General features: G+C 41.6%; 1 protein-coding gene across 1 annotated transcript in view; it reads left to right on the forward strand.

Annotated features, from left to right (window-relative positions):
* The window catches only part of ENPP1 (ectonucleotide pyrophosphatase/phosphodiesterase 1), a 739,100-nt gene that overhangs the window by 152,163 nt on the left and 568,491 nt on the right, over nucleotides 1-18,446 (forward strand). Inside the window, exons 2-3 of the mRNA XM_078649218.1 lie at nucleotides 3,772-3,844; nucleotides 8,237-8,353. Coding sequence (XP_078505344.1) covers nucleotides 3,772-3,844; nucleotides 8,237-8,353 — 190 coding nt within the window. The remainder of the gene's footprint in view (nucleotides 1-3,771; nucleotides 3,845-8,236; nucleotides 8,354-18,446) is intronic.

The raw sequence follows: 18,446 nt of genomic DNA on the forward strand, positions 1-18,446 counted from the left end.
TATTGCAACCTGGTCTGTGCATAATCTTATCTTTACGGAAGCCAGGTGGTGGTCTTGCTGCGATGTGTACACTTGTTCCTTCATTTTGTTCAGGATGCCTCTGTCAAACACTTTGCCTGGGGTTGATAGAAGTATTATACCTCTGTAGTTAGTGTAGTTACTCAGGTCACCTTTCTGGGGGATTTTGATGAGATATCCGTCCTTTCAGTTTGATGTCCCCTTTTTCCTCTTCCCAAATCCTTCCAAACAAGGGGTAGGGTATGTCTACTCATGTTTTAATGTCTGCCTTCAGTGCCTCTGCAGGAACGTTGTCAGGTTCTACTTCCATCCCATTTCTCAGATGTTTGATGGCTTGCTGTATTTCTTCCTTGGTTGATCTGCTGCAGTTGATTGGCAAGTCCTTGTCAGCTGGCTGTATGTCTGGTGTAGACTGTGGTAGGGGCTGATTTAGCTGTTCTTCAGAGTGCTCCACCCATCCTCGTTGCTGACCTTCTTCACCCATGATTGTCTTTTCAGCTTTGTTTTCAACAGATCTTTCTGGCTTGCTGTATCTACCAGAGAGTGTCCTCGTTATGTTTTAGAGTTCTATCAAGTTTCCATGGCTTGCTTCTTCCTGGGCTTCTGTGGCAAGGTAATCGATAACTCTTCACTTGTCTGCCCTTAGGCTTCTGTATGCTTCCTTGTTGGTTTTGGTGTATTCGCCTTGCGGTTTTGCTTTTTCTACTCTTGTTCATCTGGTGTTGACTACAGCTTTCTTCTCGTTTCTTGTTTGGATTTTACGGAGTCTCGTGGAGATCCATTCTTTATGCTGGTGTTTCTAGGGATCTAGTACCTCCTGGCAATTTGATGTCACTGCTTCTATGGTCTTATCCTGCTGACTTTCTACTGAGTCTCTATTGTCCTCTAGTTCTTGTAGGATTTAAAACTTGTTATTGAGGGTGACTGAGTATTCACTCTGCTTCTGTGCTTCTTTGAGGAGGGAGGTGTTATATTGCTGACGTTGATTTGTCTGTTCCATCCATGTTTTTTTCAGCTTTAGCTTAAGCCTGGCCACAACGAGCTGATGGCCTGACCTCACGCCCGCTCCTCATCACTCGCACATCCTGCAGGGAACCCCTTAACATCTTTGCAATGCAGACATGGTTGATCTGATTCTCTGTTGAATGGTCTGGGACACCCACTTTGCCTTGTGTATTCTGTGCGTGGAAATACACTACCACCTATTACCAAACTGTTCAGGGCACAGAGATCTGTGAGCCTTTCACTTTTCTCGTTCATGTCGCCAAGGCCATGGTTTCCCATGACTTCTTTGTACTCTGTGTCGTCGCTTCCAATCTTGACATTGAGGTCCCCTGTCAGTATGGTGATGTCTCTCTCAAGGCATTTCTCCAGGATAGACTGGAGTCCGCTGTAAAACTGTTCTTTTTTTTATCTTCTTTGCTGTCATTTGTAGGTGCATACCACTGCATAATATTCATGTTGGTCCACTTTTTCTTTGCTTTGTGCAGAAGGTGGCTATGATAATTCTGGGACTGTGGGCTTCCCATCCAATCTGAGCTCTGTTGGCTGCTGGCATTCACATTAATGCTACTCCCTGAGTGTGTGGGGCATTCTTTTCCTTGTGTCCAGAGTACAACATTCCTCCCGGAGCCAGTCTTTTCTGTCCAGACTGTGCCCATCTGGTCTCGCTGATGCCAAGCGGGGCAAGGTTGCATTTTTTTTATCTTCGCTGCCACTTGGGCTGTCTTGCCTGTCTCATAGCTGGTCCTCACATTCCATGCCTTGATGATGATGGTCTTGGTCGAAAGCAGGTGGATCGGCTTTGTGGCTTCCAGGGATCTCTTACTTTCACCACAAAGCATTATAGCTCTCATGAAGTAGACCCCCCCCCCCTCCCCCAAGGCCGGGTATTTCTTTTGGTCTTTTTGTTGATGTTTCTATAGCATGGACTTCTTTTCACACGGTGGGGTAGCCAAGCATAACCCACCTCCTTTCGCAGCTGGGCTTAGGGCAGGCTATGGTGGTGTTACCGGCCATGGCAGAGTTCAAGTGCACATTCTAAGCAATATATTGCAGATGTAGCCCAGTGTGTTTACCGCACCTTAAAATGGGTTGGGAGTGGAAAATAATTATGAAATCTGCAGTACATTTTATGATAATTGTTAAATACCAAAGCATGCTTTCGCAAATTTTTGGAGAAATTGGTGAAGATAATTAGGTTTATGTTTGCAATAATTACTTTTGGAATGCCTATTGTGAGAGAACGGATTGTTGACAAGGGGCACAGTGCTCAAGCTGGGCTTTGATATTCCAGCATCATTGGGGCAAAGACAAGACTTCCTTACTCATCAAAAAAGAATTATCCGTAATTAGTCAGAATAATGGGAAAGGCTTCACAGCATAGCCTTACTCTACTTATCCAGTGGTTGAATCAATTTCCGACTAAACATAGTTGGGGAACTCAATAAGAATTGGGAAATCCAACAATTAGTTTTGGGTTCCATGTTCGAAAGCACCAACATGTCAAGAGCTTTTACAATATTGTCAGATTTCTTGTAAGGAATGTTATAGCATGCCAAAAGTATCGCTTGTGACATCAGTTGAAATATGTTTCTTTATATTGTACACAGGTCTGGATCTCATTCCAAGGCTGTGTTTCAGACCTTAGTTTGCTATTCTCAAAGCCTTATATTCAACATTCTACTATTGGCAAAGATTGATGAAAAACGTTCTTTAGACCTGATTACTCTTTTCCAATTATTGACCATCTACAACTTGGAAAGGATATAAATAATATTGTAGCTGAGGGATCGGCAAGAGATACCTTTGTAGTGGAGTCAGTATATCACCTCTTTGACCGTGATGGCTTTGGGGTATTTGGTAAAATCTTGGAAATCTAATTCTCATTAGATATTTTTATGAGCTGATTAATTATTGATGTTGTTTTTCCCCATCCATAGCATTAATCTCCGTTTTTCTTTATTCATACAAAATGCAGCTGTGACTTTTAGCCCCTCCTTTGGAGTTGGCCAAAACGTACTGCAAGCACTCTAGGGGGGAGGAAGGCCTTAATGGGGGGAAAAATTGAGCACTAGCCTGCACCCGTGGAAGGAGAGAAAGATGAAGATTGTGGACTGTTAACATAATGCAGGTTGGGACTGATGGGTAGTCTTTCTAATTGATAACTCAGGACGAGTTGTATCTTGTGGCCTCTGTCCCTACTACAGCTTATCCTAAGATAGCCAGAGGAGCGTTAGCAATGAGGTGCCTTATATAAGATATTCACATGAGTATCTATATTGAACTAATTTATATAGTCTTCTGTTAAACAAAAAATCTAACATGGTTTGGGCCCTCCTAGGAACAGTGCAGACATCGGGTTTGAAGTAAGGGCAGTGGCGCTTGGGCCAAAGGCAGCCTCTTTTAGCTGTTTTCTAACTCCCAACCATGGGAGATGGGTAATTTCTTCATGGCTCGTATTAAATCCCATTGCAACCTTGCAGCGCCATTTATGGTACATTAGGGACCCGCCTACCTAAGCTGTTTTGTTTAAATCGTTTTATTAGCATTCCCGCCTACCTAAGCTGTTAAGCATCTTTCTTCTTTCATGCCACAAACATCATCTTGGAAAAGAAATTTATAATCCTTCTTGGAAAAACTACATTATCATGCAGGAGAAGCAAGTATTACTTTTTGCTGACGCACAATGTAACTCTGTGGAGACAAAGGAAAAAAAGTGAACAAATCTATTGTTTTTCCCTTTTATACTAGGTTCTGTGCGTTGGCATGCTAACCACGGTCCTCGGATGCATATTTGGATTAAAGCCCAGCTGTGCAAAAGAAGGTAATGTTTGAATCTTTCTACTGTTTCGTATGCAAGCCATCTTTCATTTTGTCGTTATGTGTATTTGGTAATCCGATTGCTAGCCATTTCTAATGTTTTACCACAGAGTTTGAGGATGTATACGTTCAAGAGTAAAGGGAAAACCTTTCATGTCACTGGACTGCTTTTGTGAAACACTGTCACCATATTTTATCCTAATACACAATCGGGTTTAGTGAGATGCAGAGGCAAGAGATCTACAGGTATGTGGAATTCCTATTGCCCGAAGCCTAGGACATATTGTTTGGGCTCAAGGGCAACACGTTTTCATGTGTATTTTGTCCTTGTGACAAGTAGGCCCAAATCCCTGCAGCACAAACCCTTTGGCTGCCAGTTTGCAGTACCACATTATGGACCGGGAAGGGCACTGTCTGCAGTTAAGATATTATTTTTGTCCATATGTTAATGCTGTTCAAACTTGTCTTAATGGTTCATTAATTGAAAGCCTTTATTGCTAGGGTGAGCGCTATAAGTAAATGTTGTAAGCTCTGATTGCACTCTTGACAGTGGTTCCAGTATAAAAATGTGTACAAACGTTTTCAAAGTTTAGCAATAAGAGATTATGTATAATGCTCCCAGAATGCTCTCTGATTTGATGCAAATATTTGCAGAAGCTTGAAAACAAGATTGATTCTTTGCTTTCAAAATAAAATATTAACTGCTTAACTGCGGCTGCAATTCCTTTGTGGTGCTGCGGTTTAAAGGAGTGGGCGGGGCCGCGTCGGCCTACGGACGTGCGCAGCACTACGGAGGTAGTGCTCATTACGGCCGTTGGCAAACAGAAGCAGGGAAGGGTTAATAAAAAATGAAAGCAAGAAAAAAAACATTTAGCTAAACTACTATAACATTTCAGGTACCATTTCTTTGCAGCATCATTTAGTAACATGTGTTGATGCATACTAGTATTTCCCAAAAATATTCATAATGGAAAATCAGTATACCCAGTTTTAATAAGATTATAGGAAGCAAAAATAAACCAGCATTGACAAAGCCAGTAGGTCTGAAATTGGTGGTCAGCGTTTTAGTTTTGTCAATGTGTGATTTTGTTTTGGAATGGTTTTTGTAAAACCTTATTGGTGTGGGAGCTCTGGGCCCTCACTAATATAACAAACCTTTGCAAAAGTAAAAAATATTTTTGTTCTCAAAAAGCACACACTGCCACAGTAGTTACTGGCACTGAACAAAACTACTTTGTGTGCCAATATGCTCCTTGTGAAAATACCTGAATGCTGTCACTCACAGTGAAGCCAGCTGATACAGAGAGAGAGAGAGAGAGAGACAGAATTTTAATAAATGCAAAAGGTCATGGTCAACGCCAGACCAAATTAGGGGCCCAATTATTTAAAGAAAAAAAAAGTGCACCATTGGTATACCTCCTTGCATTAAATGCGGCTATACAGCTTTTGTGAATTCCCAAGAATTTACAGAAGTAGGACGAGAAATAGTACTTCCAGAAAATATTTTTTAACTGCATTTTAGCATGAGCAAATATGCATGTGTAGATTTGCTCATGCGAAAATCTGAGTGCAAGTTCACTTTTCCTCCAACCACTTTTTTCCCAACTTCGAAAGAAGGTTTACGCCTGCCATTGTCAGGAGTAAATTTCCAACATTTCCCAGTATGGGAAAAGATTTGAGAAGGGTTGTTGAAAACCCTTATAACATGCAAATTAGTAGGTTTGGACGGACTCAAAAGGGCATTCTAACCCTGGAACTATTGCCTACCACTACTTTCAGCCCCAGTCTGTAGATCTGCAGAAACGTGGCAACATAAGGGGATTGCAAGTATTCAAACACTGCTATGGTATGAACACTGGCATAATCAGAGAGGCTATATTAGAGCTCTTATATAATGAGATTGCTGCATAATTTGTAGCCAAACTACATGGCACCAAAGGGACAAGTGGATTTTGATACAGGACAAGTAGATTTATGAAGCAACCTGCCACATGGACAAGTAGATAGTTTAAATAAATTCCACACCCCTGAATATATATAAAAAAACACCCTTTAACATTAAAATTTGGGCTCAGAATCTGATGTGTTTTTGTAAACTCTCAATAACTTGTTGGTAAGTAAAGGGAAATGACATGAAACAACAGTGTTTGGGTATTTTTGCCCATATTGCACCTTGCACACATTATTACAGAAGTGATTACCACCAGTGGCAAGCTAAAAACCGGAGGAGGCAGAGTTTGTAGTCCGCCCCTGATGAAGTGCTAAAATGGATGCTAATAAGCTTTCACTCTTTGAAATTTGACAGTGAATAATTTCCGTGGTTACACCAATTTACAAAATGTGTTCATGTAAATCATGTGGAATTGAATCATTTAAATACGGAGAGTAGATAATCCCTTCCTAGTGCTTTTCACAGCAGTAAATAGGCATGTATATGTTTCTAAACATAGACACTGCCAGTAATAGTTACGTAAATACCATGTACACTTATGTCTGCAAGGTGGCACACCCTGAAACACTATCTATCTAGCTACTGATATTCCTTTACAACAGGAGAAGTGTTCCATGCTAGCACATTCTCACTGTTATAATTGCTCTTTAAAGGTAAAAAAAAAATAGATCCACAGATTGTGATTCCTTTGATGTAGAATGTATGCCACGCATTTTTTTTTAATAACCTTCACTACAACTTGAGGCTGCATAAAATGTTTGCGATAAGGCCCACTATAACCAAATGCTGTGCAATAAATCGGCTTATGTGAAATCAAATAGGTTATTTTGCCTCATCTTTCCATCCCACCATAGCTAGTTGTGAGCCAGTTGGAATAGTAATTTAATATATTCCTCACGGTTTTACAACTTGGTTCAGAACAGGATGTTTTTTCACCTGCCCCAAATTATGTGGAAAAACTCACTTTTCTAGAGTTTCTTTTGAAAAAGCTGAGAAAAAGTGTTAATCTGTTTTGTGTGCACTTGTTACTTTTGCGGATTTAAGAGGCGCTCTTCAGCTGGATAGGGATACTGAGGCATGGGCTAGCTACTACGCCCAATGATTTTACATGCTGGATATCTTGTTCCTGTATCTCATACTGACTCTAAATGCCTTTTATATTTGAAAGAAGTGTCTGACTATCCCAGGGCAAATATACACAGACAGTTGTGCACCCATGTTTGCAGCATTACATACGCTTATTTGATTTGTTTTCTTTCCGAGTTAAAAGCTCCAAATTCGGTTGTGTCTCGCCTGTTTCCATAATCTGAATCTGAAGCCAGGTGATGGTATACAAGATGATCAGAGAGGGTTAACTCATTTGTGTGAATACCTTTTCATCGATCCTGTCAATATTTGTAGGCCTTACCTAGCAGCACAGAGGCCTTGTCTATTCAATGTAGACTTGGAGTAAGTCCAACCCTTGCTCATAACTGTATGCTTCTCTTCCCAGTGCAAATATGGTTGCAACGCATGCTCACACTCGCAAAATGGCCACGTTTGAATTATTTTTGTTTTGCTTTAAGTAAGATTCTCTCAAGATGGTCGCCGTGCATGTGCTTGCAAATGTGTTGGCCATCTTGAAAGGATATTTAGTTAAAGTAAATGAAAAAACATTAAAACATGGCAGCCATACATGTGCACTGCTGAGCAGTTGCCATCTTTCAATGGCTTTAATATTGCCTTGAGAAAATCATTTGAAGTTGGCAGCCGCAATTGCACACAGCAACCAGCTTGGTGTGATAATTCAAAGCTGGGTGATGTGCATGTAAACCTTGCAGCAATTTTCAAAGTATTTGTAATGAAACAAAAGACAAATTAGTTCAAGATGGGCATCGTGCATGCAACACCCATCTTGAAAGGATTTTTCTTGAAGCAGAAACACATTATTCAAATATGGACACTGTGTATTAGCTTCCATAGTTGATGGTCATCTTTCAATGTTTTTTCATTTGCTTTGAGAAAAATAATTCCATGATGGCGGCTGTGCTTGCGTGCAAATGCATAGTGTCCTTTGTGTAATGATTATGCACAATGATTATGCTTTGTGGCCATCTTACATTAAAACAAAATTGGCAATGTCAAAAGGTTTCACAAGTGAAACCTATTGGCTTTGACAGTGCTTTTAATTCTTTTTTTGATTCACACGATTTTGTTTGTAAAATGAGTTTGAGTCATAAAAAAGGGCCTTATTATGGGTAAATTGGTTGAAAATGATCAGGAACATATAAGCAAACAATGGCTGTACAGAGAACAGCAAAACTAACTTTTGAACTCCTCTTTAGTGTCTTTTTGTTATTTTTGCTAGGCTACCTCCTGTAAAGCATGCCCGGTTATGTGGCTGATGCTATATTCACATGCATAATTTTGCCTGAAAGCAAATGTCTCTCTTTTTAACCTTTTCAGTGAAAACGTGCAAAAATCGCTGTTTTGAGCGGAAATTTGGGAGCTGCCGCTGTGACAGTGCCTGCGTAGAACTTGGAAACTGCTGTTTAGATTACCAAGAAGTTTGCATAATGCCAGGTAGAGTAAAAAATTATCTGAATTTCTTTCAGGAAAAATGTTTCTTTTCCAGTGGTCTGTCCTACAGATTGTAAAACGTAACAGCCCTATACATGAAATGCACAGAACCCACACAGAGAAGTGCTATCTCAACATTTCTAGAAAACACTGTTTGAAGGCTGAGTCAACAACTACCAATGATAATATAAAACAGGTTTGGAACTCAAATCTAAGGTCTATGCATGCAGTAACACAAGCACTGCAGGCACTTTGCAGGGTTTTAATGCATTCCATGTGTGTTCAATGGGGTATCAGGACAACTGGAGTCATTGAGCTATGCTTCTTAAAAAACATCAGAATCATGATAACCATGAACTTCAGTGCAAAAGCATTGTGCCTTTTAACAGACCGTATGATATGTTATATGCTACTTGAATAGCATGCAACATCCACTAGTGTGGCCATCTTGGGACTAAAACGGGCAGTTTAACAAAAGCATTTGTGCGAAAGGCAGGTAGTACTAATGTGTTCTTTTATATGCTGTTACTTGCCTTTGTTAACTGGGCACAAAACTTCTAACTCCCTGTTAGTTGTATTGGTGTTTGCTGTTCTTAGTAAAAGTGAAAAGAGGACACACCTTTCCATTTGTACTAAATGTACATGAATATTCCCATTTTATTCTCACGTTAGTTGCTTTGGAGCCAATTCACCAACAAAAATAAGGATACTGAAAAACATTGGGTTGTTGGTTGACTGGATGTAAGCCCTGGTCAACCAACAGCCACAATACCTTGTAGGGTGAACCACAAAAAGTCACTAAATTAACCTATAATTAACCCTGGGTAGCATTACACAAAAAGTAGTCAGGCTGAACTGAAAGGCAATGTGTACATATATTTATGCAGCACACAAACATTACTAAAGTACAAAACACAACACAAGACAAATCCCAAACCAAATTAGAAAAAGGAAATCTTGATAAATGATTTGACATCAAATTGACAAAACTCCAATCAGTAGAACTGGTGTTATGAATTGTTAAAGTTTTTTGTAAAAACTAGTGCTTAAAAGATCAAAGCACCAACCGCAGATATATAGTTGCGAAAGACTGGGTCAAAGTCGAAAAATATGGCTGACTGCAATCGCGATTGTTTCGCACACAAGAAGTAGATTGGATTTAGTCAGTGCTTACCTTCGGAGCTGAGAAGGTAAAGTTCATTTATTCAAGGCTGCAGGATGTGTCCGAGGAGAGAGCATTGTCGTCGGTTGGCATACGTTAAGACTTCGGGCCTCATTACAATGTTGGTCGGAAAGGCTCCGAACGGCATTTGGTTTGTCCGATTCGGAACCCGTGTGTCCGACCTACTCAAACACATTCGACCGACCGATTACGATATTCGGAAACTGTTCGGTCCGTCGACTCTGTTCGGCATTTGGAGAACCCGAGTCGACTCGTGGGGTTCTACGGACTGCGTTTCCAACCAACACAATACGATGTCGGATTCGGATAGCCTTTCCGATTCTGTCTGCATGACATGGATCGTCTGTCGGAGTCTGACTTGTGGGGGCCCATAGCAAGCCAAGGGGTGCCCGTCACAGGGTGCAAGGTTTTCTGCCACCACACCTTTTTTCAATAGGAGCCTGTGTTGTCGGTCGGAACACAGGCTCCCATTGAAGACAATGGGAGTCTGACCGAACGGTGTTCGGAAACATCGTAATCGGTCGTTCGGACTCCCCGTATCCGATTGGTCGGAAACTATTCCAAGATAGTCGGCGGAATTCTTTCTGACCGACATCGTAATGAGACCCTCTGTCGTCAAAAATCTCCATTGGAACGAGGCAGATGGCTGCAGCTGATGACAGTTCCATGAGGTCAGATACCCCTTTGGCAAGGGATCGCTGAAAAGGATTTGCTGCTGAGGAGAAAAAGGCAGTGGGAGAAGCTGCAAAGTCAATCCGACTTGCGATGCACCTTGGTCAGATAGGCAAGCAGGCTGGGCTTGGACTCCTTCTGGTTCTCAGAGCAGTTTTTGGCCAGAAGTTGCCAAGTCCTCAGTTTTAAAAACTGGTCATTTGGGCACCTTTATCACCACAACCAAGGATGCAGGATATGGTGGGACACCTCTTGGGATTAAGGACTCACTCAGGCATGGTTCAGGTGTGGGTTCAAGATGGTTGGAGCCTTTTATATATCCCTTTGGTTCTGAACAGGAGTCCAGCAAATAGCTCTTGCAGTCACTTCTGGTAGTCCTGGGTGCAGGTGAAGATGTAAGTCTCAACATCAGGGTGGCCTCTGAGGGTTCAAGGCAGGCTCCAGGCAGCAAAGCAGTCCTGCCAGGAACAGTAGTAGTCTGGTGGAGTGCACAGCAGGTCACAACAGCAGGTGCTTTTTTGAGTCCTTCCTTGTGCCCTTCTTCTGGAAGGTGGGAGAAGCTTCTGGAAAGTTTCTTTGAATTGCATGCATTTTCCTGACATTCCCTTCCCTGGCTCCAAGCTGGCTGCAGTAACAGTACAGGGTTGTTAGGCACTTTGTGTGACGGCAGAGTGCAGGCTATTCAGTTGTAAGGGGAGCTCTGGTCAGCTACACCCCATCCTGCCAGCAGATGGCCCATTGAGGCACACCTAATCCCTCAATTGTGTGACTTTCTGGGAGGAATTCATAGAGTTGGACTGGTAGTTACGCCAAGTCATGTGACCCAAGACCGTCTGCTGGCACAAAGGGCTATGGGCAGAGAATTTCAACTTTCTATAGGTTGCATTTTCTAAATTGTAATGAAAAAATCCAACTTTATCAATAAAGAGGATTTCCCACTACAATTTCATATGTACCAAATATGATCTATCTACACGCTCCCAATTTGGAATTGTGGCTTAATAAATGTAATAAGGAATTCCCAATGTTATCCTACAGGAGGGATAGATCTCCCAATAGTGAACAAGCATTTGCAATGCAATAGGTCTCGCATTAGGAAAGTTTGAGCTATTGGTATTGTAAATTACACATATTTATTTATGTGTTGGTTTTGAAAATAGCGAAATTAATAGCTTCGTCATTTACAATACCAATACTTTTAACTTTCGTAAATGTGACACCTATAGCATTTGTAATGCAATATATGTTGTATTTATGTGACTTAGATGTATTGATATTACAAATAACAATTGCTTTTAATTTTTTTTAATAATTAATACTTAAATAAAAGTTATTGTAATTTATAATTGCAATAGCTGAAACTTTTGTAAATAACTTTTGTGAAGATTATGTTCAGTGTATTTTATTGTGACGAAAATCCAAGAACAGAAGTGAAATATTAACATCTTTTTGTGACATTTGTAATAAAGCTTGAAACATTGAGAGAACATATTTGAACCAGTTGTTGTTGAATGGTTGCACAGATTGATGCTGTGGTGGCACTGGGTGATGTTATGACGAGTGATGCTGTGGCGTTCAGTGATGCTGTGGTAGCGCGTAGTGATGTTGTGGTGCCCCTGAGTGATGCTGTGATGGTGCGACAGATAGTTACACAACACATAATTACACTATGTGGCACTGAGAGGTATTTGAAGTGTATGTTGCATTGAGTGCAGTGTAAATGTAGCATATACTTATGTGGCACTGAGTGGTATTTCGAGTGTATGTTGCATGGAATGCAGTGTAATTATGTGACGTGTAATTATGTGGCACTCGGTGGTATTTGGAGTGTATGTTGCGTTGAGCGCAGTGTAATTATGTAGCATATAATTATGTGGCACTGAGTCCTATTGTGTGGAGTGTATGTTGTATTCAGTAGAGTGCAATTGTGTGGCGTGTAATTATGTGGCACTGAGTGGTATTTGGAGTGTATGTTGCGTTGAGCGCAGTGTAATTAAGTAGCATATACTTATGTGGCACTGAGTGGTATTGTTTGGACTGTATGTTGCATTGAGTGCTTTGTAATTATGTAGCATATAATTATGTGGCACTGAGTGGTATTGTGTGGAGTGTGTGTTGCATTCAGTAGAGTGTAATTATGTGGCGTGTAACTATGTGGCACTGAGTGGTATTTGAAGTGTATGTTGTATTCAGTGCAGTGTAATTATGTGGCGTGTAACTATGTGGCACTGAGTGGTATTTGGAGTGTATGTTGCATGGAGTGCAGTGTAATTATGTGGCACTGAGTGGTATTTTGAGTGTACACTGCATTGAGTGCAGTGTAATTAATGGAGTGTAATTATGTGTCACTGAGTGGTATTTGGAGTGCATGTTGCATTGAGTGCAGTGTAATTATGTGACGTGTAATTATGTGGCACTGAGTGGTATTTGGAGTGTATGTTGCATTGAGTGCAGTGTAATTATGTGGCGTGTAACTATGTGGCACTAAGTGGTATTTGGATTGTATGTTGCATGTAGTGTAATTATGTGGCGTGTAATTATGTGGTACTGAGTGGTATTTGGAGTGTATGTTGCATTGAGTGCAGTGTAAATATGTGGTATGTAATTATGTGGCACTGAGTGGTATTTGGAGGTATGTTTGGTTGAGCGCAGTGTAATTATGTGGCATGTAATTATGTGGCACTGAGTGGTATTTGGAGTGTATGTTGCGTTGAGCGCAGTGTAATTATGTGACGTGTAATTATGTGGCACTGAGTGGTATTTGGAGTGTATGTTGCGTTGAGCGCAGTGTAATTAAGTAGCATATACTTATGTGGCACTGAGTGGTATTGTGTGGAGTGTATGTTGCATTGAGTGCAGTGTAATTATGTGGCGTGTAATTATGTGGCACAGAGTGGTATTTGGAGTGTATGTTGCATTGAGTGCATCAGACTATCCATGAAGAAGGCTCAGTTCACAATTTCAAGAAGTTATGAAGGCTTGTTTTACCCATGAGAACAAGCTTCCAACTACTCAGTAACATACCTTTTGGAGATCTAAGTAACACAGACAGTAAAGAGGCACACTCACCTAAATTTTAAATGTGTTTACATGTAACATTCAGGGGTAGCGATGTGTGTTTCCAATACTGTAACACAGCAGCAGCTCACTAATATTACTGCAAATAATCTGTGACCACTTCCCATTTCTCAAAAGCGAGGTACCATTATGATGTTAAAAAAACATATGGATTTTGCGTGAAAAAACAAAACATTTCTCTGCAAAATGTTCGTAATAGACTCTCATAAATCACCCAGATTACAAATAAATAAAAGGGGACAGGTATTTTGAATAATATGTGCAAGAATTATTCAGGGTCACCAGGGCAAGACCGGGCTCTATCAGGGGGCCCCCTGAATGGCTAGGGCCAGGGGGCAGAGTCCACTTTGCCCATGCCTTAAAAGGTGCCCCGCCACACCAAGAGGCAATGCTAATATTATGGCTACTCCCACAAGACGCAGTACTCCGGTTTATGAAAGGACTATGGCAGTTTGAGACTAGATGATGTGTCTCGGGTTTCAATATATCAGTCCCACCCTCGACCCCTCAAATAGAAACAAAAAAAAAAGTTCTACAATATCTATATTGCCATGGTAACAAGAGTTAAAGTATGTTGGTGTAAAAATTTGAAATGGTAGAACATTTCCCAATAAGACTGGAAAAGAGCCGAGACTATAGGACTTTTGTACAAACCAAAAAGAATCGTGACTTTAATCATTGCCTGATTTTTCTGGAACATCTCAAATAACATGCTTTGATTATGGCACTTCCTGAGTGCCAGAGACTGGCAGCATCGCAGTAGTACTTATGTCTCTGGGAAACAAAAGTCTGGCCTTTTGGAGAGCACTGAGCCACGCACCTGGACGTTCCATCTCTTGCAATCAGATCAGACTTAAAGGCCACCTGAAACGAGCAGCCGAGAGTGCGCGTGCACTGATCTCATCGAATGCGCCCCTAATTTCGATTCAAATACATTGCCACGAATAATATACTTGCAAACTGCTTTTTTATGCCTAGAGAAAAATCCAGATGCCTTTTAAAATTAACAGCTGGCAAATGAAAATGCATGTGCATTTAGGAGTTTAAGGGATTCCGCTCCTGCTCACAAGCCACGGCAGTGGCAGCTTCCTGTCGACGGTGCAGGCGGCTAGATCTCCCTCGGAGACTTCCCATCATTTTGTATATGTTTTTCCGCTCCGATTCAGCAGCTTCGGGTCTTTTTACGAGTAACTGACCCTGCCTTATCCATCTTTCCGATAGGCAGGCGGAAAAGATATGTAATTAGTGGTCTGCGGGGAGGGGGAGAGAAGGGAAAAACAGCGCGAGAGGAGAGAACATTGAAATTGGTGGAGAGCAAAGTACAGAAACCGAGAAAAGAGTACGTACGGAGAAGACCGACAACGAGGCAAAGATGTGAAAAGGAGAGTACAAGAGGGAATCTAGGCTAAGTTGGAAGGAAAAAGAAGTAAAGTGACGGAACAGCAGATGCAGACAAAGTGAGTGGAATCGGAGGGGAGACAAGGTTTGGAGATGGGCAGAGAGAACTGCAGGACGAACACTGAAGAGGAAAGAAATAACAAGCTCTCGGCATTGCGTGGCGGGGGGACAGGGGAGCAGATTCCTTTGAAGTCTGATGCGGGTGGCGGAGGAGCGGATTCCTTTGAAGTCTGATGCCGAGGCTCAGAGAAATGGTGTGCAATGTGGCGATGTGCACACACCTGGCTCACATGCACTGTAGGCAATCCGCCTTTGGGCGCATTTTTCAGAGCCCTCTCTTTAATCTCGCCAAGCATTTCTAACGGGATGGCTTGGCGAGACCTTAAAATGAATTTAGGAGTTTTGTACTACCATGAAATGTAAAACTTAAATGCACATGTCCAGCCTTTTAATTACTCCACACCCTGTCCTATGGACTACCTGTGGCCTACCTCAGGTTTGAATTCTATGTAATAAAAGTGGAGTTTAAGGCTTGGCAAGGGGGTTGAAATGACAAGTTGACTTGGCAGTTTGAACCTGCACTCGGATTGCAATGGCAGTCCTGGGTTATGGTTTTGAGTGCTACTTGAGTGGGTAGCACAATAAGTGCTACAGGCCATCTGGTAGCATTTAATTTCCAGGCCCTGAGTATATGGTATACCACTCTAAAAGGGACTTATAGGTAAATTTAATATGCCAATTAGGTATATGCCAATTTAAACCGTGTTTAGGGGAGTGAGCACAAGACTTTGCACACTTTGCCACTTCTAATCAATGCTAAAGACCTATGGCCTACAAAAACAAATTTCAGCAGAAATTGGAGTTAAGTAGGCAAAGCATTTGGAGGAAGACCATCCTAAGGCTGACAGGTCTATCAGGTCTAACAGGTACGTAGATTTTGAAACAGAATTGTACAATGAAAGTGAATGGTCATCACCCTTTCATTACCGTTTTGTGGGCAACAATTTTCAAAGGACTTAGCTATCCATTCTGTTACTTGACCTGAAGGTGATATTCATGAATCAACTTAGTGTAACTCTCTTGTCACCTGAAGTAATTTCCATATCACTGTACACCACTCTAGTAAATGTTTTGACTGCTCTGCTTTATTAAGTGTAACATTTTTACCGAAATAGTTTTACGTTTAATTGCTTAGTTTGTCAAAAACGTATGAAAAATTTCCCATATATAATTAAACATCGCACATTTTCAAAAATTATAACATTACATTACAGCCATATTATAATATAATAAATGTATTCATACACATTCTACATTATTGTATAGACCAGATTATAAAAATGCACGCACAGGGCTTGTATATTCCTATACATCTGTAATCAGTTTAAAGGGAAACATGTAAAATTAACAGTAAGAATATGCTATTCATGGTCTTGTTTATTTTTCACTTTTAGAGTAAAACCTGAATACGTTATTACGATCAGATCCCACAGGGCAGTCAGAACCACAATGGTGGTTGTTGCATTTCTTATTGTTCTTCTGGCATCCTCCTTTTGGTTTGGCTGTGCAAAATGTGTCAAGTACATCTATTCTGCACTTGACTCTCAGGGTAGCGAGCACAAGCAGTCCAAGGTTCTTCAGGGAGGCAATGTGGGGGAGAAAGACTCAGAACTTCACGATCAAACTAGAGACAATAATACTCAGTGTATTATTGTCTCTAGTTTGATCGTGAAGTTCTGAGTCTTTCTCCCCCACATTGCCTCCCTGAAGAACCTTGGACTGCTTGTGCTCGCTACCCTGAGAGTCAAGTGCAGAATAGATGTACTTGACACATTTTGCACAGCCAAACCAAAAGGAGGATGCCAGAAGAACAATAAGATATGCAACAACCACCATTGTGGCTCTGACTGCCCTGTGGGATCTGATAGTAATAACGTATTCAGGTTAAAGTGCAAAGGTGGTTTATTGAGTTAGAAGTACAGGTACAGCAAACTGATCATGTCGTGGTCACGGCCAGAGTGCTTCCTAAGTAGAATGCACTCAGAGAACACAACCGCATTCTGAGCAACCATAGAAACAGAATACAAGCAATGAACATAAGAGGAAGTACATAAGACACACAGAATATTACACAGTGTTTATCTTAAGTAAACTTAAATGTTACAGCAAAACGAAACACTTCACATGTTAATGGGACTTGGTTTCTGCTAAGCACCCCACCTCCTGAAGTGCCCTCTGACCCTGGTCATATGAGGTTCCCATGATCTTGAATAATTTAAGGGCATAGTAGGGCTAGACTAGGCAACAATAGCAAAAGTGTGAGTTCTCCAAGTGATCACTATGCAGTGTTGACCCTTAGATCAGTATGTGCGCTCTTGACCTAAAAGTTCATGTTGGTATAATTTTGCCTCCAATGCAGGCAGGTCTTTACAATTCAAGATACAGTATATGTGACTTTCTTCCAAATATGTGTTCCCTTTTTGCCATGGACACTTCTGTAGTAGTTCCAGTGTTGTAGCCTGTTTTGCACCATTGTTGACCTGGGAAATAGTGCAGGACCATGGATAGCAGCCTCACTGTTGCCTGGCATCACTCAGGTTCACATAGCAGCTTGCCTAGATGTTGAGTGGTGTTTCCTGCGCATTTGTCCAGGGTGTGTGCATTCCGTTACAGCGATTACAGAGATCCTCTTTGCCGCATTGTACGATGAGCAGCAGTAGCATTTGCCTCTCTGAATACACTTCAGGTATGCTGGATAGTACACAGCAGACTTCAGTTGCTAGTGTATTCATGCGGTACACCACATGAACTACTCCTGGAGACCAGGTGACCTCTCTTGTCTTGGTCACCACTGGTTGCACTTCCCATAGTAGTTGACCTATTTTGGGTGCCACCACATTAGGAACATGTTGGCCTACTCCCCAATGGTTCCCTTTCAAACGTCATTTTGTGTCTGTAGCGCAAACACGGCCTTTTTACAAGGTAATGGCTCTCACAGCAAGTAGTGATATGGTGGATTCAAACAAGAGTATCCAAAACATGGGGACAGGCAAGTGTGAAGACTCTGCACTTAGTTGTCCATGTAAGCTTTGCCTAGAAATGCCCTCATCTGTAACCGAAACTTCTGGCCCAATCATTCCTCTTATCATCCACCAAATGGCAGTCCCCAGGAAAATCTAATCTGCAATCCCTTGCTAGATGGGCCTCAGAGTAACCTTGTCTCCATCCCTCTCTTACTGTCTGAGCCTCCAGCTTCAGGAATGCAGTACAGTACACTTCCACTTTATGGGACAGTTATATTCATCCTCTATATTCTGCCATCTAAACTAGGGGACATCAAGAATGGATCCTACCCTTATTCACCAGTAGGTCTATCCAAAACTATTAATCTTCAAAACCCAGTATGTTTCTACCAGTGCTTTAGTTCAATAACTGGCATGGGGAGCATACAAACAATTGATTTATGCCCAGATCTTAGTACTGGGACAAATGTATTCAATTGTTATGCATTCTGTCCATCAATTGTTCTTTTTGGATTTGTCACACCGAGTGGGATGGGTATGCCTAGTCGTGGGGCCCGTGCTCTCCATGCCACTGGAGTGTAGCTGTCCTGGCTGATGAGGGGTGAAACCCTGAAACCGGTCCTAGGATGCTTGTTTGCAGTCCAGGGAGGACCTGGCCAGGCAGTTCGGGCTGGACTGTTCTCATTGGCCGCAGGGTCAAGCCCGATTTTGCATATGGCTGGGTTTAAACTGGAATGGCATT

The sequence above is a fragment of the Lissotriton helveticus genome, chromosome 6 (assembly GCF_964261635.1).
Source record: "Lissotriton helveticus chromosome 6, aLisHel1.1, whole genome shotgun sequence".
Lineage (NCBI taxonomy): Eukaryota > Metazoa > Chordata > Amphibia > Caudata > Salamandridae > Lissotriton > Lissotriton helveticus.